The following is a 27,446-nucleotide window of genomic DNA, read 5'->3' as shown; positions in this document are numbered from 1 at the left end:
GAAGACAGCAAATTCTATTTGAGTATCTGTTGAAAATTCTTCATTAAATTTGGTTGATTCCCTGCCCCCAGAAGAGTGATGATTTGAAATTCTAAAATAGTTTTGGGTTTGTTTATGTATATGGGTGTGGAGTAGTGGACCCTGGGAAAACAGTTGTAAAGAATGTTACCTCCAGGGCTGAAGAGATGCCTCAGTGAATAAAGTGCTTGCTTGCATTGAGACCTGAGTTAGGAATCCCATCACCCTAAAAGATGGTTACAGTAGCATGCTACTGGGGTAGGGTGAAGGCCAGCAGGTCCAGGAGTTCACTGTCAACCCTCTAGCAAATTGTTGGGCTCCGAGTAAAAGATCCTGCCTCAAAAATATAAGATGGAGACAGACTGAGAAAGACAGCCAGTGCTGATCTTTGGCCAGCACATGCAAGCTATGTGTACATGAATGTTCCAACATACATAATGCCATTTATCAATTCCACTTTATGTATCAGTTACTTTTAACCCATCCCTTACAATAGACTTAGTCTCGGGTTATACGCAGATTAAGTAATTTTCCCCCCAGGTCAGCCGAGTTCCTTGATCAGCTCCCGGAGAGGTTTCTAACAGGTATCCAGAAGTTGTCAAACAAACAAACTCAATCTCTTCCCTTCAATTTCATCCCCCAAAAGCTTTCGGGGTAATTTCTGTAACCAACCCACAATCCAGCCCACAGAAACTACACTGTGGGATTGAAGACACGGCACCACTGTCTGCCAGGCTACAGCAGCAGTGGCAGCCGGCTTTGCATGAAGAAGCGCTGTAACTCTTTAACTTGGGTCTGGTTTCTGGCTGAGCGTACAAAGCTCAAGTGGAAAGCCGAGAGAGGCTGAGGAAGATGGAGGATCGGATAGCTCCTGCTGGGGTGCTTATTAATGATTCAGCAAGGGCGAGCACACGGGCAGCTGCCACTCCTCTAGGGTGAGCACACGGGCCAGCCGCCAGTCCTCAAGGGCTAGCACAAGGGGCAGCCGCCAGTCCTCGCTGGCATTGCTCATGAACAAGATGGACGGGTTGGGCACGGGGAAGGAGGAAGACAGCACGTTCACCAGCATTTCTCTCACGGACGACACAGGTAAGAACCATGTGGATGAATGCTCGGACAGAAAGTTCTGTGATTGCTAGGCGGTTAAAAATATAACCTTTATTACATTTATTACAGCAGCAAGGCACACTCGTTGGAAAAGACTTGAAAAATATAGCTACAAAAGTCAGTATTTAATTAAGAACAGGTTTTCTTCTTTCTTTTAAATGAACTGATAGCCATGGTTCCCACAATTACATTCATTAGATGGACTTATAAAAAATAAATACGGAAACCTCCCAAATATAAAGTGTTCATTTCCTAGTCCGGGGAACACAGCCTCAAAGTTGCTGTTAAGTCTATGATATTACTGTTCATTTCTTCTCCACTTTTTCAAATAGTTTATTATTTCTGAAAAATGCTCAAATATGCTCCAAGTAGCTTTGAGACCTGTGTCAGAAATGTTTAGTGTTAAGCAAAGACAAAATTTGCCAAATTTTACATGGGAGAGGGAAACCCAGAACTGTTACACACCCAACTTCTCAGAGAAAAAGAGACATTGCTGAACTGTGAGTTGCTGGAGCGATCCAGAAATACAACCTGCCAAGTGTGTGTGTGTGTGTGTGTGTGTGTGTGTGTGTGTGTGTGTGTGTGTGACATGATGGTTTTCTAAGTCTCTCTAGCACAATCATCATAAGAAAGCCAGCAGCTAAGCCTTGGGAGTTACTGTGTTGAGCTGGGAGGAAAAGCTTGAACACTCAACATCAATCGCTGTTTCCTGTGGCCGAGCTTTTTCAGTTTCTTCCTAAATACTCAAATTCAGAAAGTGTCTTTCTGAAGTGTAGCCAGACAGTGAACACAAACCACCAGTCAGCTGCATGGGAAAGCTGCTATAAACATGGGAGGCTCTTGGGAATTCAGAGTACTTTGTACCTTCTTACGGAGAGAAAGGTACAAGGTACAGGCCTGGGGATGGCGTGGGGCACTGCTTGCTGCTTTCACAGAGGAAAGCAGCAAAGGAAGCGAAGGCAGAGAGGAAGCTCAATTCTTGGCTTCCAGAGGGCTGGATGCACAGCTGGTGCACGCCAAGTGCCTGAACTCTGATCTGGGAGACTCCTACGGAGAACCTGGACAAAGCCAGGCCACACTCTGTGTGCTTTGTGAAGTGGGCTGAGCCTGAGAGAAGGGAGACTTTCTGAAACATTTCCCCTCTTTGTTCACCCTACCCACTCGCACCCTAGTTATTATATACAAATAAAATATCACATAAATAGCTTAAAAAATTCAGCTACTTAGCCTGCTCTTCTGATGAGAACACTTCAAACCCACCCTCAGTAATTTGGAGTATACAACATGCTGCTACCAACGACCGTCAGCATAATCTATACCAGATTTCTTAAGTCTGTTTATCCATTTCTTATATAGTATTTTTCATCTTTTACCCAGCGTCTCCCCTGACCTCCTTGGCTCCCGACCTCAGTTACCCCACATTTCTATTCCTGTTCTGTAAGCTTGGCATTCTTAGTTCCCTCTACAAGTAAGAGAGCATTTGCCTCTCTGTGTCTGGCTTTTTCGCTCCTTATGATAACCCCAAGTGCGCCCATGTTAATGCAGCTGGAGGGATTTCCTTCCCTCTTATGGCTGAACACTACGTCACTACGTCACTACGTCACTGTTAGTGGACACCACCCGTGGTGGTTTGAATATGTTTGGAATAGCACTTTTAAATGTGGCCTATTTGGAGTAGGTGTGTCCTTGTTGGAGGAAGTGTGTCTCTGTGGGGGTGGGCTTTGAGACCCTTCTCCTAGGCACCTGGGGACAGTCTGCTCCTGGCTTCCTTTGGATGAAGATGTAAAGCTCTCAGCTCCTCCAACGTCACGACTGCCTGGACGCTGTCATGCTTCCTGCCATGATAATAATTGACTGAATCTCAGAACCTGTAAGCCAGCCTCAACTAAATGTTGTCCTTATAAGAGTTGCCTTAGTCATAGTGTCTCTTCACAGCAATGGAAACCCTAAGTAAGGCTTTTGTTAATTTGGTTATCAATAGACCCAGGTGATCTTCCATCTCTCCAATCTATTCCCACTTTTGTATACTAATTCTAGCCAAGGTCTCTGCTGCCCACCCTGTAACCTATGCCCCCCAGCCCACTAGCTATACCTAGATATGACCTTCTCCAACCCTGCCCCCACTTCCTCTGTCACCCACTTCCCGGTAGCCACAGCACCAACCCCTCAGCTGTTCTCAGTCCAAGTCTTATTTCTTCACCTACAGTCTTTGCCTCTCCATCCCTGTCGACTAATCTTAGTTACTATTCAGTTTCAATTTCCTGCATCTGCCTGTCATTTCAGTGTCATTTCCTGTCACATTATATGGGCTTTATGGGGACATTTAATATTCCCTGTACACGATGCCTATTTCATGTCTCTGGGCTTCAAGTGGTTCCTCCACTGCTTGAAATAATACCATCTACCTGTATTTACCTGGCTAACTCCTACTTTCCCAGAAGATTGCACTCAGGCAGCATCTCCTCCTGAAAGCCCTCCATGATTGCCTCAGACTGGGCTACTTTCTTCTTTCTGCCTTAAGGTCCATGAGCACTCCTTATTAGTATTGCTGGATAGCACTGTGTCAACCGGCCAGGATCTAGACCAACCTGTGAGGTAAGCCTTTGGCTGTGCCTGTGAGGGAGTCTATACAGTGGGTTAACTGATGTGGAGAAATGTTGTGGTTAATACTTTTAAAATGCCGCTGCATGAGCTGAGCGACTATCTAAGCAGCAGTGGTGGCTATGCTTACCTCAGGCTGCCATGCTCCGTTGCCAGAAGCCACGCACACCACAGCTGGAAGCGGCCAGAGGCCACATGTACCACAACTAGACCCGAAAGACTGCGGTTCCAGCCAGCCAGAAACACCAGCCCTGGTATCCATGAGATGCCATTGTGGTAACTGGCTCTGCCAATCCACCACACTGTCTCCACAAAGCTTGACTGAGCCCCTGATAATAACTGCCATTCACACGGTACCCGGCAGAAGTGAGACTCTAATACTTATTATCCAAAAGCTTTATAAATTTGGTAATGCTCAATTAACAAGATGTCCACACAATTAGAATTGTTAACCCAATTAACTAACCTAGATATGAGACCTGAGACTGCTAAAGACACACAGATGTCTCCAGCCATTTTCTCTCCTGCCTCCTCCCTTTGTCTCCTCCCCTTCCTCCCTTCTCTCTCTTCGCTCCTCCCACATTAGCTCCTCCCCCATCAGCTCCACTGCAAACAATGTAGCAGCAGCAGGAAACCATCTTGCTACAGAGAAACCCACTCTAAATGTGGGTGTCATCCTTCCATAGTCTGGAGTCCCAGACTGACTAAAAAGGAGAAGGTGAGCTGAACATGGCTCTCTGCTTCCTGACAGCAGATGCAGTGTGATCACCAGCCTCATGTTCCTGCTGCTACGACTTCTCTGCCATGATCGACTGTACCCTCACACTATGAATTCAAACAACATCCTCCCTTTACTTTCTTCTTCTCAGGGATTTCCTCATAACAAGGAAAGTAAGCAATGCCAGGATATTGTACATACATACGATGTAAGCAATACAAGCAAGTTGAACATACATGCGATGTGCATGTATATCTCACTCAACAGACTATGAGCATCTATCTAGGAGACACAACACAGGTTTTACATGTCTGTCCCTCAGGCATGAAGCACAGAGTCTGACCCATAATGGGCTCTCAATACATTTTTTTTTTTTTTTTTTTTTTTTTTTGCTGCATAATTCTGACTGGATTTGTTTGCTCAGCTGAGAACAAATTAGGTAGACAGCCATTCCTAAATTATTTCTGCAGTTTTATTTGAGCTCCTTTTCCTATACTTACTTTTGGATCACTTCGCTTCTTCTTTCAGGAAATAATGATCAAATACTCTCATCTGCCAGGCAGTAGATGAGACCTGCTTAGCTAAAGAGCCAGCAGGTGGGGTGGCAGGAAGGGCCTGAGCTCTGGAGTAGGAGATTCCAGGATGTGATTCTGTGAGGCTCTGAGTAGCTAGTGGGCACTGCAGAGCCTGAACTCATCAGATGCAAAGTGACCCTAAGAAAATGCCCAGGAATCCCTCTGAAGACTGAGCTAACAAAGAGGTGTCTTGATCCAGCCTGCCACCCAGCCAGCACATTGTAGACCCTTGACCCTCTGCTCTTACTTCAAGGAGCTTCAGCAGGGTTTCCTTCTAGGCTGGAAGAGGACACATCAGTTTTCGTGGTAACCGCAGAGTGGTGTCACCACATCAAGGTGTCACATTGTGCTCTAAGCCTGAACTGGTTGTTGATGTAGTCCTACTAAAGGTGCCTGAGAGAGGTGGACGTGCATACGCTCTCCACCCAGGAGCGCAGGTCCATTCTCACAACAAGGCTCCTCTCATCATTGTGCTCTGTACTTGCTCCTCAATGTCCTTCCCTTCCATTGTGCCCCAACCTCCTTCCTCACTCTGTTTTCTAAAACCTGTCTTTAATCATATTCAAAGTTTCTGTTGGCATCAGCCAATTGGTCCCCACTGTCAGGTTGCAATGTGCTTCTCAGGCAAGTGGCATAGTTGCTATGTGCTTTTTACTTAGTACTGCTTTCTCCCAGCATTCAGAAGGAGTCTCTATAGCTCCCACGACGGCTCAAACAAGCCTGGTTTGAAATTCAGAAAGCCATGTGCTGTTTCTGCTGCCAAGTGGAAGATCAGACATCAGTTAGCAATCCAAGGAAAAGGTAGAAAGGGCCTGGGTTCCTTTTTATCTCATCTGCCACTATAACATGAGGTAAAAAGGGAAATAGATTTGTGTCTGTCCAGCCTAAAGAGACCCTGACCCATAGTAGGAGTCTTGCTCTTGAAGAGGCCTTGGTGCTAAAGGGAGCCAGCATCTGCAGCCAACATCTCACTTCCATGTCTCTCATGTGACTGTAAATGGCTTCTTTGGGTTACCATGGATACCCTGGGAGTCAGTTATGCTAAGGAACATTCTGGAATGGACATATGATTGAACAAGATTGACCCGGAGAATGTCATCCATATGTATACACATGCACACAGGTGTGGCAGGTGGGATGCTGGTCAGAATTAGTGGAATTCCCATGTGTTGTGTCTGTTTACACCCCCTGTAGAATTTTTCTATGAACAGTAATTTAAAAGGTAATTTAGGGAGCTGGGGAGATTGCTCAGTCATTGCCACACATGTAGTGTGTTTTTGTCAACTTGACACAAACTAGAGTCACCTGGGGAGAGAGAACTTCAACTGAGGAATTGCCCTCATCGGGTTGGTCTGTGGACAAGTCTGTGGGTGCATTTTCTGGACTAATGACTGGTGTGGGAGGGTCCAGATCACTATGGGTGGTGTTCCCCTTAGGCTGGTCAGCAAGCTGTGCAATTCATGGAGATCGAGTCAGTCGGTAGCATTCCTCTGTGGTTTCTGCTTCAAGGTTCTTCCTTGAATTCTGGCCCTGACTTCCCTGAGTGATAGGCTGAAATGTGGAACTATGAGCAAAATAAAGCCCTTTCCCCTGAGTCGTTCTTGCTCAGTGTTTTATCATAGTAACAGAAAACAACTGGTATTCCATGCAGGCATGAGGATCTGAATTCTGATCCTACGCACTTATGTAGAAACCCAGTCACGGATCTGGGATGGTAGCACCGCCTTTTATTCTAGCACTCAAGAGGCAGAGGCAGGCAGATCTCCATGAGCTCAAGTTGGGTCTACAGAGTGAGTTCTAGGGCTACATAATGAGACTCTATTTCTAAAAGAGGAAGAAGAAGGAAAAGGAGGAGAAGAAGAAAAGAAGGAAGAGGAAGAAAAAGATGAGGAGGAGGAAGAAGAAAAAAGAAGAGGAGTAAGAGATAGAAGAAGAGGAGAAGGAGGAGGAAAAGGAAGAGGAGGAAAAGGAAGAGGAGGAAGAAGATGAAGAGGAGGAGGATGAAGAAGAAGAAGAAGAAGAAGAAGAAGAAGAAGAAGAAGAAGAAGAAGAAGAAGAAGAAGAAGAAGAAGCCACCAGACAAGGCAAGCAGTATGTGTTGTAACCCAAGTCAGAGAAACAGAAACCAGAGTCCCCAGGGCTTGCCAACCAGCAGCTAGTCTCACCTAATCAGTGAGCTTTAAGCTGAGTGAGAGACTCTGTCTCAAAACAACTCGGATAGTGATAGAGGCAACTAATGTCAATCTCTGACCTTTACACTCATATGTGCACACTCGCACACACCATGTACAGAGGTTGTTCAGATACCTTTAAAGGTGCCAGAAAAGACTGTTTTATCATGGAAACATTGTCTTTCTTGGAAACAAACAAGTATATTCATTGCAGATGGCAGAAGGTCTCAGCAGTCTTGTTGGCATTCAAGTCCCTCTGAGTATGGATCATGACATTGGCACTATGAGACATCTGTCCCTGTAGGATAAAGACTATATGACAGTGGCATTAGGAATTCCTCCCTGGGTCTGGAAAAAAATTGTCTTCGAGGCTTAATGTAAGCCATTTAAGAAGGCCATTAGCTGACTGCTCTGCAGTGGCCCACTGATCTCTGATGCATCACTACTCATTGTTAAATGTTCTCTCTGTAGAACCGTCTTCAGTCAGATAAGTCCTCTTGACTGAAACAAATGATTTAGCATAATTAAACAAATCAGTTAATAAACAAGGTTAACAAACAGCCTGCTGGAGCAACATCTAAATGTTTGCCGTCGTCAAGAGCGTTGCTTCATTTTCTCACCAAAAGATAAGTATTGCTACTTTGACTTTTCCTTTAAAAGACAAAACTGTTGATAAGTCTCCTTATAAAAACAGAGATTTTTTCCCCTTCACTAGATTAACAACAACAACAGCAGCAACAAGAACAACAACAACAAGAAAAAGAAGTGGAATTAGATTTCTTTTCACGTTGACGTATTCAGAATTTTTGATGATTGCGCTATGATTTCCCTCAGGGGACTCCCAAAGATTGTAGTTTTATTTACTTCCATATACTGGCTAACCATGCTCCAGGGTCCTGTGTGATGGAAGGGGAGGGAGAGGAGAGCAGCATGGAGAGGGGTAGGGGGAAGGAGAGAAGGTTACTATTTAGCTTTCACCCCATGAAAGAGGTCATGCTTCTATACCATGTTCTTATCACTTTAAAATCCCTTTGCAGTTCTTAGTGGCTTGAGCTCCCCGCTAGAACGAGCTTCCCCAGGCAACCCTTGCACAGTGGGTTTCTGTTCTTGCTTTGAGCCTTCTCACAGACTTGATTCAGGTGGATAATGAGGGACTCTTTACTTGGTAGTGACTGTTGATCTCAGAAAAGTAAATTTCTCAGCCTGTGTGTCTCTAGAGAAGTGCCCTGGGTAAGCCTATACTTCAAAGTGTTTCTCCAAGAACATATTTTGTACATCATGTTATTTTTAAACTATCATAAATTCTAATCCTTTTATTTGTTCACTTTGTAATTTGGAACATTATCCTTTTTGCTTAATATGTAATCATTTGATGAAAAAATATTACATGAAGTCATAACCGGCAGGTGCTGTTGTGCCCCCATGACTGTATTTTGGAGGCCATGTTTTAAAAAATATAAATTCCTGTGTGAGAGGCAGAAAAACCCAGACAGGCCTTGCAGAAAGATGACCCATCATTGTGGTTTTCCTGAAGGTCCTTGTTTCTCCTGACAATTAGGAAATATGTTGACTTCTTTAGAAACTCAGACAACTAGTGACTATATTGAAAAGAAACCCTTATCACATAATGAAGAAAGTTACAAAAGTAAATATTGGAAGTAAGCCCATGTTTTATAGCTAGCTATATGTCTCAAAGATTAATGTCAAGAATGAGGAACAGCTCCTAGGAAGTGCGTGCATGGCGCTGGGAGATGGCTCGTGCCCTCTTTCTGTCTCCTCCACCCAGTGCCTTGAGCCCCGAGGGAAGGGATTGGATGGAGACATCCTTTTTAGACTAAAAGCTCTAAAAGTTTTAGGGCTGAGTGTCCTGAAGTCTCTCACTGCTTACCTATTTCTGTGGGTCTCTGTGTTTGTTCATCTACTGAAGGAGGAAACTTCTCTGATGGCGCTGAGCAAGGCACTGATCCATAGAACAGAATGTCATTAGGAGTCATCTTATTGTTATGTTCCTCTAGCAGACCAGTACTGTCTGGTTTTACCTCAGGTCCCTATCTAGCCTCAGGTTGTTGACCACCCAAGCATTGTGGGGTGTGAGCTCCATCTCATGGCGTGATTTATTGGCTGGTTATTCCTGCAAGCTTTGAGCTTTGAGCTACGACTGCATCAGCTTACCTTGCAACTTCTTCGTGTTGTGTAGGTGTTGGCTTCAGCAATAGAGCCTTACTGTCAGTTTGAGCGAAACCAACAGCCTTAGCCTGGGCTGTTTGGGCATTCTCTCAGAACTACTTTGGCCACAACTCAATTAGATATGATGCACTCTGGGTATTGGAAGCTTCCTTTGGTGACAAGAGATATCCAGGTAGGGCTTTGTCTTCCCCATTATTTGGTGATTTAATATAGATCATATATGTATACATTTTAGGAAGCTTCTACTGTATTGGAATTCCTTAGACTCCTAATAGCCTTTAGTTTTAGCTGTCTCTTCACCCATTCCCTCCCCAATCCCTCTTCTCTTCCACTCAGTGTTTGACCCTTCAGTTTCAGCCACCCCCCCATCCCCAAACCCTGTTCACCCAAACTATATAGTCTATTTCCCCTTCCCAGAAAAATCTATCCATCTATCCTTCTGTCCTTCCAGCCCCTTCCTCTCTATATAATCTCTGTGGTTATGCACATTGTAGCTTATCAATGACTTATCATCTAACACCCACATATAAGTGAGCACATACCATATTTGTCTTTCTGGGTCTGGGTTACCTTACTCAGGATGGTGGGTTGTAACCTTAATTGTTTTAACGTCTACTTTAAGTGACAATTCTTAAATGCTTTAACTTCCCTTCTTGTCTACCACCCACCAGAGGAATGGAAAAGAAAGGATACCGGGGAAGTAGACCTGTTTAGAAATGGTTCTTTGGAGTAAATCCCATCTGTGTTGTCAGGAAATTAACAGTTTGGTTCACAGGTCAGTAGCAGCAACTCGATCCACTCACAAACACTTCATGGATACACCAGCAGTCCAGTTCCATTTGGTAGAGTTGGGATAGCAAACAAGAATCAGCAGCCGTGGCATGACCTAGCAGAAACAGCCAGGCCCCAGCCTCAGCACAAGTCAGCAGGAGGAACCAAGGTCAACAGGAGCTCCAAGAAAAGTTCTCAGCTGTGTCACTCTCAGTGAAGGAAAGATCAGCAAAGACACAAGACCAACAAGCATCGCACAACTAGCTCTATAAACAAGCCAAGCTCTGCCTCCTTTATTTCCTGTTGAGTCTATTTATAGTTCCTCCAAACATCATGTGTCCTCCACAGGTCTTGTCTCATCCCTGTAGGGTTAATGGGGTCCCCCATCCACTCTACCACAGGTCTCCATGCTGGGGGAGCAGGACATGGGAGTTTTCACTGTGCTTACCCCACGCTGTCAAAGGGCAGGTGTTGGGCTATGGGGAAGGCAGGGGACACTGCTCCAGGACAGCCAGAGCTTGCTTGGGAGTCCCTGGTCCTGCAGGGAGGTCAGTGCCATTTGGTCCTCAGAGCCTTGGAAGATCTGAGAACCGAGTGGGGCCTCAAGGCTGGATCTAGCCCAGGGCAGAGGGGGAAAGGAGAGCTCTAGCTGGGTCCCACAAGGATAGAGTCTGTGGCTTGTTGGCAGGCGGCTGGCTTGGCTTGGTGGTTGTGGCTGGGAGCACAGAGAGCCTTGTAAGGGAGACTAGATGGCAGTTCTATGGGTGAAGGCCCTCTCTATGACTCCTCATGGGCGGATCCCGATGAAAAGATACAGTCCATGGTTTTAAGACATTTATTGTCATGGTGGAGAGTAGATGAGTAAAACGGTACCCCATTTCTCAGGGCAAGCCGGAGGTTAAATACCTTTTGCAAGCAGGAGTGTCTGGAAAGGAAAGCTTAATTGGATAAGCCCTTCAGGCCTTTAGGTACATCATTACAATGGAGATCTGTCTTGAGCCTACATGACCTGTGGTCATGTTCTGTGGAGGGGCTTGGGGCATTGCCCTTATGTGACTGATGGTCACAAATCTATGAGGGTTGTCATGTCAGGAGCCTAGTGTCGAGGAACCAGGCAAAACATCTGCCGTCCCTTGAGGGTCACTGGGGTTTCTAGCCTTTGCTCAACCAGGAACCAGGCTGCCTTTTACAGTCCTACACAGCCCATGAGTCTGTCTTAGCTGACATCACTCTGCCAATCAGCCTGAGTCTATGAAAAGGACAAAAAGTGGGGACACACTACTACAAGGTTTTTTTTTTTTTTTTTTTTTTTTTTTTTTTTTTTTTTTTTTTTTTTTTTGGTGCAGATTGACTGATTTATGGGAACAGGGAACTGATCGGATTCTGAAAAACACTTGAAGCAATGGTGCTTATGTTATGCCCATCTGGAATTTTGCTAATGCGTGTAAGAGTTGTCTTAGAAAAATCAATGCTAGGAAGTGGGGGATTCAGCATGAGGTATGAGGAGAAAGTAGGTGATACAGTATAAGCCGAAAGTGTTCCCCTCAGAGCAATCATGGCTTGCCAGTTTTTTTTTTTTATTATATTTGAAAAGATCAATTTATGGAAGATTTATAAGTACTTTAAAAGAAATTCTCTCTCTTTAAAAAAGATTTACTTCATGTGTGTTTTTCCAAGTTAAATTTTTATATGTGGTTTTAATGTATAAACTAGTGTTTTATAATTTTAAGATAACACTTTGAAGAAGTGTGCAGAGATTCTAATACCACTACCTTGAATTGTTCAAATCTTTCATCTGCATCCACTTCATTTCTAAAAATTACCCTCCAGATTTATCTCCAATAAGAATAAGGCAGGGTGACTGTCTTAGGGTTTCCATTGCTGTGAAGAGACACCATGACCAAGGCAACTCTTATGAAGGACAACATTTATTCTGGGTTGGCTTACAGGTTCTGAGGTTCAATCCATTATCATCATGGTGGGAAGCATGGCAGCGTCTAGGCAGGCATGGCACTAGAGGAGCTGAGAATTTTACATTTTGTTTCAAAGGCAAACAGGAGAAGACTGACTTTGGAGCAGGCAGGTAGGAGGGTCTCAAAGCCTACCCTCCACAATGACACACTTTCTCCAACAAGGCCACACCTACTCAAAAACAGTGCCACTCCCTGGGCCAAGCATCTTCAAACCACCACAGTGACCAACATGGTCCAGCCAGAGTACGTTCTGTGGTTGGTGGTTCAGACTCTGAGACCCCAAGGATCCAGATTAGTTGACTCTGTTGTCTTCCTGAGGAGTTCCCATCCCCTTCAGGGACTCAGTTCTTCCTCCTATTCTTCCATAAGAGCCCCCAAGCCTACTGTTTGGCTGTAGGTGCTCCTATATTTTTTAAGGACAATATCTGGTCTCACTTTTACTCTTCTAAGGGAGGCTTATGAGTAAGGCATCTTAACTGAAAAGTACCTCATAATCTGTACCCCACAGGGCTCCCCATTGACCTTTACTCTGCCTCTTAGGCTCTCTCACTCTTCTCTGTGGCCTTGCCTCCACATGCCTCATATCCCATGGGCTTCTTGGTCCTCCTCTTAACTGGATCTCATGCCTGCTGTGGTCTGAATGTGAAATTGCTCCCCAGTTCTCCAGCTGGTGGGCGTGTTTGGAGGCTGTGTGTTCATTAACAGGTGGGTCCTGGCTGAAAGTATTGGGCCAGGATCAGTAGGGCCATACTCGGAGGTTTCTTGTTCTAGCTCCACTTCCTGTTCACTTCCTGCCTCCTGACTGAGGCCATGATGGGCTCAGATGCCCTTCCTCACCATGGTGAATTTCCCCTTGCATGATAAGCTGAAATGAATTCTATTCCCGTGAGTTGTTTCTTCTCAGGTATGTGGTCATAGCAGAAGGAAAAGTACTGAGTACAATTCCTGGCCTCAACAGTTTGTAAGCCTCTGGCCACACACCTTAACCTTCCTAATGCAAAGACTCTTTAATACAGTTCCTCATGCTGTGGTGACCTCCAACCATAAAATTATTTTGTTGCTACTTCATAACTGTAATTTTGCTACTATTATGGATTGTAATGTAAATATCTGATATGAAGGATATCTGATATGTGACCCCCAAAGGGGTCACTACTACCCTAAAGTATTGATGACATTGGATGCAGATATAGCCTGATTGTTGAGCTGGAGCTGTCAATCAGAGCCCCCAAACATGGCCTTTTTAGGACATCAGGACAAGGGTCTCTGGGAAGTCCTACTTATTCTTGGTGATGAATTTTCCTCAGAGCACGTCACAATTCATGGGAGGAAGCAATTCAAACCTGTTCAGATTCAAAATGGGAAGGAATATGGGCAATAATGCTTGGGAGAAATCCAAAGAATTCACTGTCCAGTTACTCAGTCAGTTGTTCTTCTGGACATGCTGAAAAAGCTGCTTACAACCTCCCGCATTCAGAATACACTCAGTTTCTTCAAAGATTCCCCCCTTTGAAGTCTCAGCTAGTGTGATGTCATGTGCAGGCTCCAGATGTGGGGTCTTGGTGCAGATCCACAGGCAGACACAGCCTTTCCTGTTCAGTCAATCTACCAGAGGATGTGTAAGTTATAGAAACAGATTTGGCTTTGCTCACACATACAATGGTGTCACCGGGGAAGGATGGTGGTCGTGTGCCTGCCCTGAGTAGAGCTGTATATAAGACTGTTTCCCTTCAGCAAGGGGCTTACATCAGCTGGTAAGAGGGAGCCACAGTGGAGGCATGATTAGACCCTTGAGAGTTTCAGTCTTGATCTTGCAGAGAGTCAGGAAGGATTTTATTCTTCTGACCTCATTTTCTGCATAGGATAGAAAACAAAAACAAAAAGCCCCCAAACCCCACAAATCATTTGACAACTCTTCAGCTAAAATGTTCTATAAGAAATGCCAAAATTATGCCTTTTGAGTACAAACAGACACTAATCACCACGTAAAGTGGCAAAGTCACTTAACAAGCAGAAAATGTCATATGAAACATAAAGTTCTGCGTGTGGAGAAACTTATTTTGACTAAGTTTCACCACTAGAGGTCAGTAGTGTACCATGACATGGAGATCATGCCAAACAAGCATGCTTCTCTCAACCCAGAAAAGTGGAGAGCCCAGGGAGGAATACAGGCAGTTTATGAATCACATCGAGATGCTGGGCAGTGCAGCTCCATTTGTGGACAGAACACAGTTGCTGTCCTCAAGGAATATAAGAAATCAGATGCAGGGATTTCTGTTCAGCTCCAGTTGATACTCAGGCTTCCCTTCTGTTTATCTTATCTTCCCTGCAAACATGAAAGGCAAAACGGGGATTCTGTTTCTGTAGTCTGAAGCGGCACAGTGAGGTCAGTGTGCTTTGTTTAAGACAGGAACTTTCGGTGCAGTTCAGGCCATGCAGTCCAGGCTGGTCATGAATCTGTACTCTCCTGCCTCTGCCTCCCAAGTGCTGGGATTATGGTGTGTGTCTGCCTGAGGCTGGGGCTGTCATTTCTCTAATAGAGGACATGATAGGCCTTTTACATCAAATCTAAAAGAGAACCACAAATACATTTGCATGAAATGTTAAACTGTTGACTGGACTGTGGTCTATGAAGGTTGTTAGCAAACGTCTGGTAACATTTATTTTGGCACAAAACTCTTGGGATGGAAAAGACATTGTACCAATGAACACCAGGGGTGGAGAGATCCACGCAGATGTCCTACATCTGTGGATGAAGGAGACGCGTGTTACATTCCTTCCCACTGAGAGATGCTTGTTTGTGATCTACTCACAATGAAACAAGGGAAACCCAGGTTTCACTCTTGTCCGGAATGCATCTGACATATCGGGTTCTGTGTTTAACTTCAGGAATTTCCCCACCCCCCACCCCCCAACATAGCTTAACATCTCTTAAGACTTAAACTAGTTGCCACTGAATTTTAGAACAGCCTTGGCCCCCTAGTGGCAAGGCTTTTCAGAACATTCTGCTTTTGCCAGGATGAGCAGAGGGGTCTGGCCCTGTTTCCCTGTGGTTAGTTTAGCCAATTGTTTAAAACAAATCACATGTAGGTTTTTATTTACACCCCCTTGTGTGTATGTGTTTCTAGGTCGCTACACATACACCTGTGCTTGTAGAGGCCACAGGTCAACCTTGGAAAACATTCCTTAGGATGCCTACCCCACCTTGTGTTTTTAAGACAGAGTCTCTCCCTGGTCTGGGACTCACCAGTTCAGCAAACCCTGGATATCTGTTAGTCTTCTCCCCAACAAGGGAATTAAAAGTGCTCACCACCACACTTGGGTTTGTCTCCACAGGTCCTCATGCTAGCATGGCAAATTACCCACTGCACTCTCACCCAGCCTGGAAGTGTGGAGAAGTTAGGTTAAATGGTGTAAAAGAAAGGTCAGGAGTAAGCTACAAAATGCCACCTGATTCATGCCACAGGCATCCCTAAAGTGCCATCATTTCTTTTGAGGTGTTCCCAGCCTCTGACTAGTGGACTTTTCCTCCTTTTGAAATTTGAAGGAATTTTTTGAAATTTGGAGAATGGTCTCTTCTGTGTGTTTCCTGGAAGACTGTACAGAATTGAATTTTGTTAAAAATTCTGGAAAATTTTACCACAGATCCTTCCGGATCTGCAATAGTCTTTGTAGGAACAGCTCACTGACAGTTTTAAATAGAGATGTCATCTGGGTGTCATCTGTTCTTGTGAGCTTTGGTGTTGTTTTTCTTTTCAAAGAATTGTCAGTTTCCTCCAAGTTCCATACCCTGCTGCAAGGCTGCTGTAGTATCTTTATAGCCTTTGACATCTACAGGATGGACCGTGAGGCCCTGGCTTTAATCACTGATGTTGGTAATTAGTAATGTCCCCACCTCTCTTTCAGGATGAATCTTCCTTGATTGTAAATTTTACCATTCCTTAAAAAACAAAACAAAACAAAACAAAACAAAAAAAAACAACAAAAAAACCAACCCACTCTTGTAACTCAGTGGTAAATCACATGCTTGGCTTGTATGGGACTTCAATGCAGCATCAGAACACACACACACACATACACACACACATACACCACACAGACACACACACCACACAGACACACACACCACACAGATACACACACAGACACAAAGACACATAGACACACACACACACACCACACAGACACACACACCACACACACACACACACAGACACAAAGACACATAGACACAGACATACACACACACATACACACACACATACACCACACAGACACACACACCACACAGATACACACACAGACACAAAGACACATAGACACAGACATACACACACACACACACACACACATACACCACACAGACACACACACATACACCACACAGACACACACACCACACAGATACACACACAGACACAAAGACACATAGACACACACACCACACAGACACACAGACACACACACCACACACACACACACACACAGACACAAAGACACATAGACACAGACATACACACACACACACCACACAGACACACAGACACACACACCATACAGACACACACAGACACAAAGACACATAGACACAGACATACACACACACACACACACACACCACACAGACACACACACCACACAGATACACACACAGACACAAAGACACATAGACACACACACACACACACACACACCACACAGACACACACACCACACAGATACACACACAGACACAAAGACACATAGACACATAGACACATAGACACACACACACACACACACACACACACACACACACACACACACACGTGCTGTGGTTTGTGGTTTGAATGAGAATGGCCCCCATAGGCTCATATATTAGAATCCTTGGTTCCTAGTTGGTGGAACTCTTTGGAAAGGATAAGGAGGTGTGGCCTCACTGGAGGAGATGCATCACTGGGGGTGGTCTTTGAGGTTTTAAAAGCCTCTTGCCATCCCCACTGCACTTGATGCTTCCCTTTGAGGAGGGGATATAAGTGCCCAGCTGCTGCTCTAGTGGTATGCCTGCCTGCCTGCTGCCATGCCCTCCACCATGATGATGATGGACTTCCCTCCCTCTGGAACTATAAGCTCCAAATAAACCCATCCTTCTAGCATTTGCCTTGGTCATGGTGTTTGGTCACATCAGTAGAAAGGTAATTAAGATACTGCCTTTCTGTTTCACTTTTCCCATGATTGTATGGTTTTCTCATCTGATAAGAGGCTGGTGGGGAATACTGAAACAGGCTGTAATGCAACCCAGACTGGTCTCCAGCACACAGGCCTTCTGCCTCCGTATACTGGATGCTGGAACCTTAGGTGTGTGCCAAAAAACCTGGAGCAAAAGTTTTTGACTTCAGATTATCTAGTTTCCTTCTTTCTGCTTGTTAAAAACCAAACAAACAAACAAAAAACAAACAAACAAACAAAAAAAAAACAAAAAAAAACCCAAAAAAACAAAAAAACAAAAAAAACAAAAAAACAAAACAAAACAAAAAAAAAACTGTTGGCAGCAACCTTGCTTATACACTGAAGGCCTAAATCAGCCATAGGCCTAAGTCAGCCATACATGCCTGCTAACACAAAGTCTTGGTCTCTGTGGGAAAACACTGGTCCTAGAAGAGATAGCTATAGATCTTGAAGACAGGTAGCCTTGGTGGAAAACTACCAATTTAGATAAGAACAAGTAGTCATAGGTCTTGTGGGTAGGTAGCCTTGGTGGAAAGTACCAGCTTGGATAAGAACAAATGAATCATAGACAGAGTCATAGTGACTTGTTCCCTGCTTCTTGACCCAGCCAAAACTCTGTTCTGGAAGATATCTGTACTTGCCCTGAGAATACCTATGCTCCTGTGTCATCCCCCTCCCCACATCCTGCCTCTATGTGTATACAACCCTATTTAAATTTTAATTTAAAAAATTAAAATGATGGTTTGATCAGATTATAGACAAGCCGTTATTCTTTGTGTACCCCTGTCCTCCAGTTCTCTCTTCCAGGTCTTCTGATCCCAGTTCAATGCCTCATGGGACTGGGGCAAAAAACCTTGTTCTTCTTTTCCTAATTTCTTAAAGGGGATACTTAGATTTATAATTTGAATGCTTTCTTGATTTTCCAAATAAGTCTGTAATAGTAAAAAAATGTTTCTAAGCATTCCTTCAGCTGTATCCACAAATTTTGATGTTTACATTTAAACTTAATGTATTGGTAGGCTCACATTAATTAAACTATTTTTAATATGTTTATATTTTAACTTAATTAAATATTTTCCCATGATTGCCCCCATGACTCACAGTTTGTGGGAAGTGTGTATTTTAATTTCCAATTTTTCAGGAATTTCAAAATATTTTTTTCTTACTGATTTCAAATTTAATTTCTAGGTGGGTAGAGAAAATAATTTGTATGATTTCAACTATGTAAGCTACTCTAAATTTGTTGATGCTTCTTTTCAGGCAAGAGATCAGTTGGGGGCTGGAGAGATGATCAAGAACTGTTCTTCTTGTAGAGAACACAAGTTTGAGTCACAGCACCAGTGCTCGGCAGCTCACAAAAGCCTGTAACTCCAGCTCCAGGATTCAGATAACATCCTGTCTGGGCTCAGAGAACACATCACTCATGTGCACAATGGCACGCAGACACATACATGTAATTAAATAAAATGAAGGGGCTGGAGAGATGGTTCCACAGTTAAGAGCACTGACAGCTTTTCCAGAGGTCCCAGGTTCAATTTCCAGCACCCACAAAGCAGCTCATAACTGTCTGAAACTCTAGTTCCAGGAGATCAAATTCTCTTTTCTGGCTTTCTCGGGTACTGGGTACCCAAGTGTTTCAGAGAAATACATGCAAGTAAAATACACATACAATAAAAAAAAATCGAATTTTTTTTTAAAAACCCATTTCTATGACCCTCCCATGTGCATTTGAAAAGAAAGTGTGTGGAAAATCCCATCGTTCTTTGAATGCTGCCCCTATTCATTCTCTCTGTTATTTTGTTGGCATTCCTCTTAGAGTTACCCAGGGTTTCCCAATTTTCTCGTATTCATTGTTTTCTCCTTTCCTCAAATCCCGAATTGTAGTCCCAGCCACACACATTCTGCTCAAACACCAAATGGAAGATACTTTATTTATAAAGGATTAAGGTCACAAGTTGGCAAGTTCCGTTAGGTGGGGGACAGGCACCTGGGAGCTGTAGAAATGGCTCAGCAGTTAACAGCCCTTATTGCTCTTGCACAGGAAGCTGAGTTGGGGCCTTAGCATGCTCATTAGGTGGTTCCCAACCACCTGTAACCCCAATTCCAGGGATCTGATTCCCTCTTCTGGCATCTGTAGGCACCTTGCACACGTGCACACACACCCCGCCACATATTCATGGAATTAAAAATAGAGTCTTATATAAAAAAGAAAGGCCGAGAAGTATTTGTAAGCTCTCCTCTATAGATCAGAAGGTTTTGATAAAGTCAAAGTGAGAATGCTTTGCAGATGGGGTCAGTGACCGCTAACAGCAAGTCACTTTTGTTTCAAAGGTTAGGTTATAATGAAGCCACCTGGCAAACCAAAGTCTGGCATTGTACATGTACACTCGAATAAGAAACACAATTTTAATTAAGCCTCGGGTTTTCTGCGAGCGAGGTCAGGCGACTACTGATGTAAGGCATCATGAAGTGGTCAGGTGAACGGTAAGTTTAAAAATTGTCCAGAATATGGGGTACGAAGAGAAACATCCATTAATGGTATAGCTTGGTGCGTTTTCTAATTTTAGAAATGGGAGGTGGGAAGGAAAATGTGCTTTTAGAATTGAGGGACAGCGGTGTCTTCCTGTCTCCCCACCTCCCACTCTCTTTTTTAACCTAGAGAGACTTCCAACCTCACTTTCCAGGCTCCTAGCAAGACAAAAGATCCTCAGCCAAGACCGCTTTCTTGGGCGCATCTCCTTTTCTGATCCGTGATTGGTCGCTGCTTTTTTAAGGACACGCCCAACAATCCTGATTGGGCGTCAATGCCCTTTTGTTAGGGCAAAGGTGGACCCTTGGTGCTTTGCCACCGGCTTCTCGCGGCCTCTAGCAGCCAGTGCGCAGGCGTGTACTCTCGCGTTAGGATTGGTGGGAGTACGCCTCCTCGCTCGGCTCCGCGCACGCTCCGTGGGCGGGAAGGGCGGAGCTGATGCTGTCAGTTGGTCCGAGAGCCGCGGCCTGAGGTTTCCTACCCATCCCGCCTCCTCCCGGCGCCTCAGACGCAAGGTGAGGCAGTCGGGGGCGCCGAGGGCCGGGGTTGGAGGGCCGCCGAGGCCCTGCGGGGCGGGGCGGATGGAACGGGGACTCGGACGGCGGCCTGGGCGCTCGATCGCGGGGCCGCGAGGCCCGACACCCCGCCGATCGCTGCGCAGCCGCCTTCCCGGCCGCACGCCGCGGGCTCAGTGGGAAGAGCCCGACGGTGCGGGACCCGGACGCCATGGGGGTGTGATGGGACCCGGTGATGGGAGAGGACGTTCTACAGCCCGAGCTGTCTTCCAGCTCGCCGCAATCCTCCTGCTTCAGCCTCTCGAGTGCTAGGATTGGTTTGCAGGCGTGGTGGCCCATGCCTGTCTGGGGTGGGACGGATGTCTTTGCGTTTGTTTCTTTGTCAGCTTTTCTCAAGCGTCCTGCGGAACAAATATTGGGGAGTAAGGTTTGGGAGGGAGAAATCATAGGTTCCCGAAAAACCAAGATTTCTGTTACACCATCGGAGACTGACGTCGTAATAGCCATAAGGACAGAGGTTCCCCAAACCGTTATCCGTTTCTGAGACTCAAAGCTGTGCGTAGGAATCCTAGTGTCTGTATGCTCCAGTGATTAAATATGCTGCTAGCTCCCAGGGAATCCAACTTAAGTTTGATCCTTATTGACCATGTAGTTCCTCGATTTCCATTGATTTTGAAACCCCCAAAATGTCAAAGCAGAACGTGAATGGATAGAAACATCTCGCAGGAGTAGATGCAGCTTGAAGCAAGATGAAATTTTATATTTGTTTTGTTTGTGGAAACGCCAAAAGGAGTCGAGTTTTTCAAACTTGGGTTAGGACCTTAATTATATCTTGGCAATGAAACGTGAGGCAAGGCCTCTAGCCTTTGTAAGGCTTAGCATTCACATCCGTGAATTGCAGCTTCCTTCTTTTTTGATAAAACTGTATATGTAAAGTGTTTAGTGCACTACTGTAGTGCATTGGACTTTTAAGTTTTAAAAATACTGTATTTCTGGTGAGTGGATGACAGGTGGAAAACATTAATTTCAGAGAAGTCTGGAGGTTGAGTTTGGAAGGATATTAGGGGAGTGTCAGACTCATCCTTGAGAAGTTAAGGGGAGCTGAGGTGGAATGATGGGAAAGCAGACTGGACATTGACTGTATCCTTGACTCTAGATGACTACTGTGATGTGAATTAAGCCACTCTCAGATTAGACCATGAGTCCTAATATGAGTCCTTCGGCTGCATGGTTTTTCTAAAGTGTCTTCTGTGGTCCATACAAGAGAGCAGAGATTAGAAGGTTTGCTAACATCTGTTGAATACTTACTAAGGACACAAACACATATTTGGACGTATTAAATTCTCAGAACAGACCCATGCGATTCATAGTTATTAGGTCCATTTTATGGATGAGGATACTGAGGCTGAGATTTTTAAACTTGACCAAATTTCAGAGCCTAAATAGAGAGTGAGGATTTTTAATCACAGTGCTAAACATCGTCTCGAGAAGAAGTTTTAGAAGGTACAGAGTGAACATGCAAGGGTAATTTAAATTAATCCTGGGCTAGCATTTTTCATATCCCTGAAGTTGATCTCTTCTACCTTTTCTGCATTCTGGATTTAAATTATAAAAGGTTCTTATCCACTAACAAGCTAGATACACACAGGCATTGAGATTTCCTGTGATTTTTTTTATTTTTTAAAAAAGTCTTTTAAAGCACTGACATAAAGATCTCAGAGAATAATGGGCAGGTGGTAAGTTACAAAATAATTGTATAAGGTTGTATGTGTTTGTGTGTGTACCCGTGTGCAGCATTCAGTGAACCCACAAATTACAGGCTTGGCAGTATGCATGTTTGGGAGGTGGAGGTAAGACCTCTGGGGCTTGCTCACAAACACTGATTGAACTGGTGAATTCCAGGTTCAAGGTCTTCAAAATGAGACAAAACAAGGCAAAACAGTGGAAGAGGGATTGAGGGAGATAGCCAACGTTGCTTCTGGCCTCTACATGTGCACAAAGACATGCACATACACATAAACATGTACACAGACATAAATGTACACATAAAGCAAGTTTATGCCAATTTAAAAATTGAACATTGATTAAGCTGAAAGGAAATACTACTTTTCAGAAAATGACCATGCAGTGTTTCATACTTTTGTTGACTAGAAGAATTCTTTAAGTGTGATTTTCAAATACTGTAGTAGGTTGAATAACTTTAAAAATAGAATTTTGAAAAAAAAAAAAACTAGTAATTTACTTTTTTTGATGGGCAGGGACTCTGTAAGCGGCCGTGGAAAGCATGAGAAAGCAGGCTTTGTGCACTCAGGAGCGGGCTTAGCTTTCTAGTTGTTTGGTAGTGCTGTGTAAGGTTACTCAGTAGCTTTCAGACTGAGCTGCCTGAGAGTCCACTTTCATATTTGTACCCTGGGCGTTCTGTCTTGGAAAGATTTGTGTGTGTACCTTTGCTCCTTTTATAATTGTCCTTAGTGAAAAGATTTACAGCGTTGCTGAATCTTTCTTTATCCTGATGTCCCAAGATTGTAGTTAAGATGTTTCCTGTTTTGAGTATTTACATTTTCATCTCCCTGTGCTAGCACATGTCACATGATATAAGTAAGCAGTGTGCAGCATTTAACTTCAGGTACTTGATTTCTGAGCAGCCCAGCGTCATCTTTCCTTATGCTTCTCACTGGAACTGTCCTGCTGTGTCCTTTGCTAATCTATGCACGCACACTTAATACTTCAGAGCAGTAAAGCATGGACAGCAGGCGTTCCTCTGGGTCACATTAACTGTATTGTCTTCTGTAAAACAAGCGTGTGTTTTACTATTATATGTTTCTTTTTCTTTCTGCAGACCATTCATTAAAGAGTTTGCGTTCAAGAGCTAAAAGTCTGTTACCCAAGATGATGAATGCTGACATGGACGGTGAGGTCTTCACCCTCTGGTGTCTGGGATGCTTTTGGCTTTCTGGATGCTTTTGCTTCATTAAGCAATGGGAAGAGCAGAGAAACAGTCTTTAGAGCTTTAGGTCTGGACTAACTTCTTCCCCTTTACTTTAGAAAGCACCCAAGGTGGCTTCCATTCTGTAACTGTGTGGCAAGTTCATCTGTTATTTTCTGCTTAATGTTGTGAAGTAGAGGCTCTGTATATCTCAGTTAAGGACTGTGTTAAGACAGCTAAGATAATGGTTATAAAATGTGCAGAATCTTAAGTGTTACATGCCACAACTGGCACAGTGGGTATTAATAATACGTTTAACACTTTTTATTACAGCAGTTGATGCTGAAAATCAGGTGGAACTGGAAGAAAAGACTCGACTTATTAATCAGGTGTTGGAACTCCAACACACACTTGAAGGTTAGATTGCATTTAGTAGTTTTCGTGAATGACATCTAGTTAACTTCAAAGACCGTGTTAGTAGTTTTGTTGTTGTCGTTATTTTGTGATTGATATATATGTAAGTGCATGTGTATGTATATATATCCCTTATTTGTCTGTGTGGTGGGTGTGTGCCAGGGTACCCTTGTGGAAGTCAGAGGGTAACTTGTGGGAATCATTCCTTCTATTCCATGCATCTTGGAATTGAACTCAGGTCCTTAGTATGGGTGGCGATGTCTTTACCCAGGGAGTCACGCTGCTGCCCCAGTTGTTTTCCCTTCTTCCTGCTGTCTACAGTTTGGCTGTGGTTTCCAGGGCACATGTGCCTCCCTCAGACCAGTCACTGCTCTCCTCTTTAAGGCCTTCAGATGTGCTGACTTAGTGTGTGCGCTCTTTTTAAATCCTGGCAATGTGTTACTCAACTTGTTTCAAGAAAGCTCTATTAAATTAAAAGGAAACACTACTTCTAGAGATTAAAATTGATCTGAGGGTTTTTTCTTCATTTTATAACTTCCTTCCATAAAATTAATACTACCACCTACCTGGTTTTTGATGTTTAATGACATTAAGTATTGTTTTCTTTTGTTTGGGGCACAACGTGAGCAGTAGCTCCTCATTTGACAGTAACAGTCACACACTCCACCTCAGATTACCCGGGAACACGGGCTGAGGGCTGACTGACGCTGTTCTCTTTAAATTGCTGTAATCTCTTTAAATGCTGCTTTAAGTCCCTTCCTTTACATGCCTGTGAAGCTTGTTTCCTGAGTTCCTCCAGACCTCTGCTCAGATGACCCTTAGCAAAAGAGTTAACTCTAAAGCAGCGCTTCTAATCTGCTTTTAGGACCCTTGACCAGTTTTGCTTTTTCTCTAGAGAAGTTGTGACATACTGTATATTGACGTTTAATGTTTATTCCTGATACCTGGGCCCCACGTTACTGACCAGGTGCCCACATACAATCATGTTTGTTCTCCGTTGCATCTAGAATGATGCCTGCTTCTGTTGGTCTATATATGTTTGTTAAATATGTGAATGGATGTAATTTTTATTTGTTCATTAGGACCTGCATCTTTTGAATTTTTAACTAATATAAAACTATAAAAAGAGCAGCTGCTTGGATCTTTTATCCAACGTAGGAATCCAGTGTGTTAAGCTGTGCATTGTAAACATTTCCAGTAAAGACACTGTCATCTTGTGTGAGGATATGCATACGTTAGAAATACAGTGTTTTCTTAATCACCGTAAGAGCCGACAGAAAGGCTCTAACAGACTCCCAAGTCTCCTGGGAAACACCATTAACAGTCACAATCTTCTGATTTGTACTCAGGAAAAGTTTTTTAACCTAAGCCTTTCCCCTCAGGAATCTGAATTAAAAAACAGAAAATCTACAAATTGTCATATTTATTTCTGGTTAGTGCTAGGAATCAAATTCAGGGTCTCACACATGCTAGGGCTATAGCATTGAGTCACACCCTTCAGCTTGGTCTTTCATTTCATAACATGGAGTCATTGCCATGACTTTATTGATAATTGTATTTTTATTTATTTTTTTAATATAGATCTTTCTGCAAGAGTAGATGCAGTTAAGGAAGAAAATCTGAAGCTAAAATCGGAAAATCAAGTTCTTGGACAATATATAGAAAACCTCATGTCTGCTTCTAGTGTGTTTCAAACAACTGATACAAAAAGCAAAAGGAAGTAAAGGGTTCACCTCCCTCTCTTCTATGGATTGCTGCTTTTTTCTTCCCCTTTAAGGCTTGGATATGATCCAAAAGTTAGAGTTTCTTTGTTTGCTTCCCTGAGTATTTATAAAGAGAATGTCAGATCTAGGTAATACTAACACTCAACAGAGCATCTCTGAGTTAATGTTACACGTATACGTTAGTCTATGAAAATGTGCACATGTAGAGACTTTATATTAGAATTACAGATATTTATGAATCTTGAAGATGAATGTTTTGCCAATTTGCTTATATATATATAGGTTTAGCACTGTCTTTTATCATAAGCCTAACTAGTAAAATATACAAGAAAATAACCATGTTGTGAAAAAGTGACCAAAACCATGTACTGAATGCACAGCTTCTGTACCTTGTGCACCGTCTTGTGCCTCTCCTCCATCTGCCTCTTCCTTCCCATCTCCCTTCCTGACAGTAACTTCAGTAGTCATCTCCTGCAAGAGTAACCTGAACTGTAATTGTTGACACTTAACCAAAATAAGATACTTTCTTATCTAAGGCTTGCCATTTGTGATATTTAGTGATAAGATAGGATTGCTGGTTTCTCTTTAATCAATTGAAAATAGATTGAAGCTATAAAAAATAAAGGGTTTTCTTTGAATTGTAAACTGTCATACTGAGAAGCTAAAAACTCCCTGTTGCATAAAGTAGTCCATTTGGTGTTGAAAAGATCGGAATGCTGGTTACATATGTTGAGGAAAAAAAGTTGAGGAAAGATAGAAATAGGAAGGAAAACTGGATAAACAGAAAGACCCTCCCAGTGTTTCCCTCCAGATGTGCATTACCTCTGGCCCACAGCTGCACTTTTGGGACATATATGAAAGTGGACTGAGTCTAATGTAAGTGGATTAAGAGAGACCAGTTAAGACTTTGGTCTCAAAGTTTGTTTGTACCCAGGAGATGAACTTTTACAAAATTAATTGAGAGTATATTAGTATCAGAATCATGAATATAAGAGAGTTTTGTATATGTGATAATTATTAACCTTAGTATCTTATCTCAGTTTTCCCAGAATTTCTGTAAACTCAACTTAGTTTGCAGAATTTTAGTCATTCTTTTAACAAATTTTAAAAGTTCCATTTGTAGCTTCCATTTGATAAGGAGCTAATATCAGAAATATAGTAAAGTCTTATAATAGGGAAGACCCACTAATGTAGCTGGTGGCTCTCAGACTGGGCTGCTTTGACTCGTGGGATCATCTGTGTATTAATGTAAGCCTTGATGAGTGACCTTAGCTGTATGGATGTGTAATCCTCACATTGCAGACGTTTTGCAACCCTTTTGTGATCTTGTTACAAATATTTAAAATTGTGTTCAAGTTCTGCTTTGCTGTTTAATAAAAAGCTGTTTCAGAGGTTGTGTGTGTTTTGATACACTTGCTATGTGCATCTGCATTGGGTACCACATTGTAATAGTGTATCTTATTTAAGGCCCAAGACTGCTACAGCGGTAACCTTTTAGTAACACAGTGTTGTAGAAGCTTACCCTTCTATTAAAGTTCTAGGGAGGGGGCTGGGTCTGGATTAGGCTCCTTACACTCCCTTGTTCCCAGCCTAGAGGGCTCTGTTGCATAGATTGTTCTGCCATTTTTAGCCATAGCTTCTGCATCACCAATTACATTATTCCTTTTGCAGGAAAGACTGTGAATCTAGGTATTAAGGGTTCTGTCTTGAAATGGTCCAGGACTCTTTACATCCAAAGCCTTGGATTGGCTGAGCAGTGTGATTTCTTACTTGTAGAAGGAAGTGAAGGACTTGTCATAGCAGCCCCAGCCACAGCTTGATCTCTTGCTACAAAGTATCTGGAACTACTTTTTATCACAGAGAAAGCATTCCAGCACCCCCAGCCCCATCCAGGTAAGGAGTGAGCTCAAAAATCCAAGACCTCCCTTGAGGTCCCCCAGCCTCTCTGTTCTCACTCTTTCCCTGGTCTAGCGTGTTATAGGACAGGATAGCCAAGTAAAAAGCTCTC

The 27,446-nt window shown here is 43.4% G+C and overlaps 1 protein-coding gene across 6 annotated transcripts; it reads left to right on the top strand.

Moving 5' to 3' along the window:
- Positions 1-951: 951 nt before the first annotated feature.
- Scoc (short coiled-coil protein) lies at positions 952-26,829 on the top strand. Of its 6 annotated transcripts, none has more exons than XM_076915469.1 (4): positions 952-1,107; positions 23,214-23,285; positions 23,637-23,717; positions 25,296-26,829. In XM_076915469.1, the coding sequence occupies exons 1-4, from the start codon at positions 1,029-1,031 to the stop codon at positions 25,436-25,438; spliced, it is 375 nt and encodes a 124-aa protein (XP_076771584.1). In that variant the 5' UTR covers positions 952-1,028; the 3' UTR covers positions 25,439-26,829. The 6 variants fall into 6 exon arrangements, with proteins under 6 accessions (XP_076771584.1, XP_034378750.1, XP_076771585.1 ...); XM_034522859.2 differs by having other exon boundaries at positions 953-1,107; positions 23,634-23,717; XM_076915470.1 differs by lacking the exon at positions 952-1,107 and adding an exon at positions 20,233-20,374.
- Positions 26,830-27,446: the final 617 nt, after the last annotated feature.

The sequence above is a fragment of the Arvicanthis niloticus genome, chromosome 18, assembly GCF_011762505.2.
Source record: "Arvicanthis niloticus isolate mArvNil1 chromosome 18, mArvNil1.pat.X, whole genome shotgun sequence".
In the NCBI taxonomy this organism is placed as follows: Eukaryota; Metazoa; Chordata; class Mammalia; order Rodentia; family Muridae; genus Arvicanthis; species Arvicanthis niloticus.
Note: the sequence above shows the minus strand (reverse complement) of the source record. Positions and strands in the feature narration are given on the sequence as shown.

Coding starts and splice junctions, on each gene's coding strand:
- Scoc (XM_076915467.1), top strand. CDS start 20,441: ATGGAACGGGGACTCGGACGGCGGCCTGGGCGCTCGATCGCGGGGCCG. Junction 20,568..23,213: donor TCAGTGGGAAGAGCCCGACG/GTGCGGGACCCG, acceptor TTCTTTCTGCAG/ACCATTCATTAAAGAGTTTG. Junction 23,718..25,295: donor ACTCCAACACACACTTGAAG/GTTAGATTGCAT, acceptor TTTTTAATATAG/ATCTTTCTGCAAGAGTAGAT.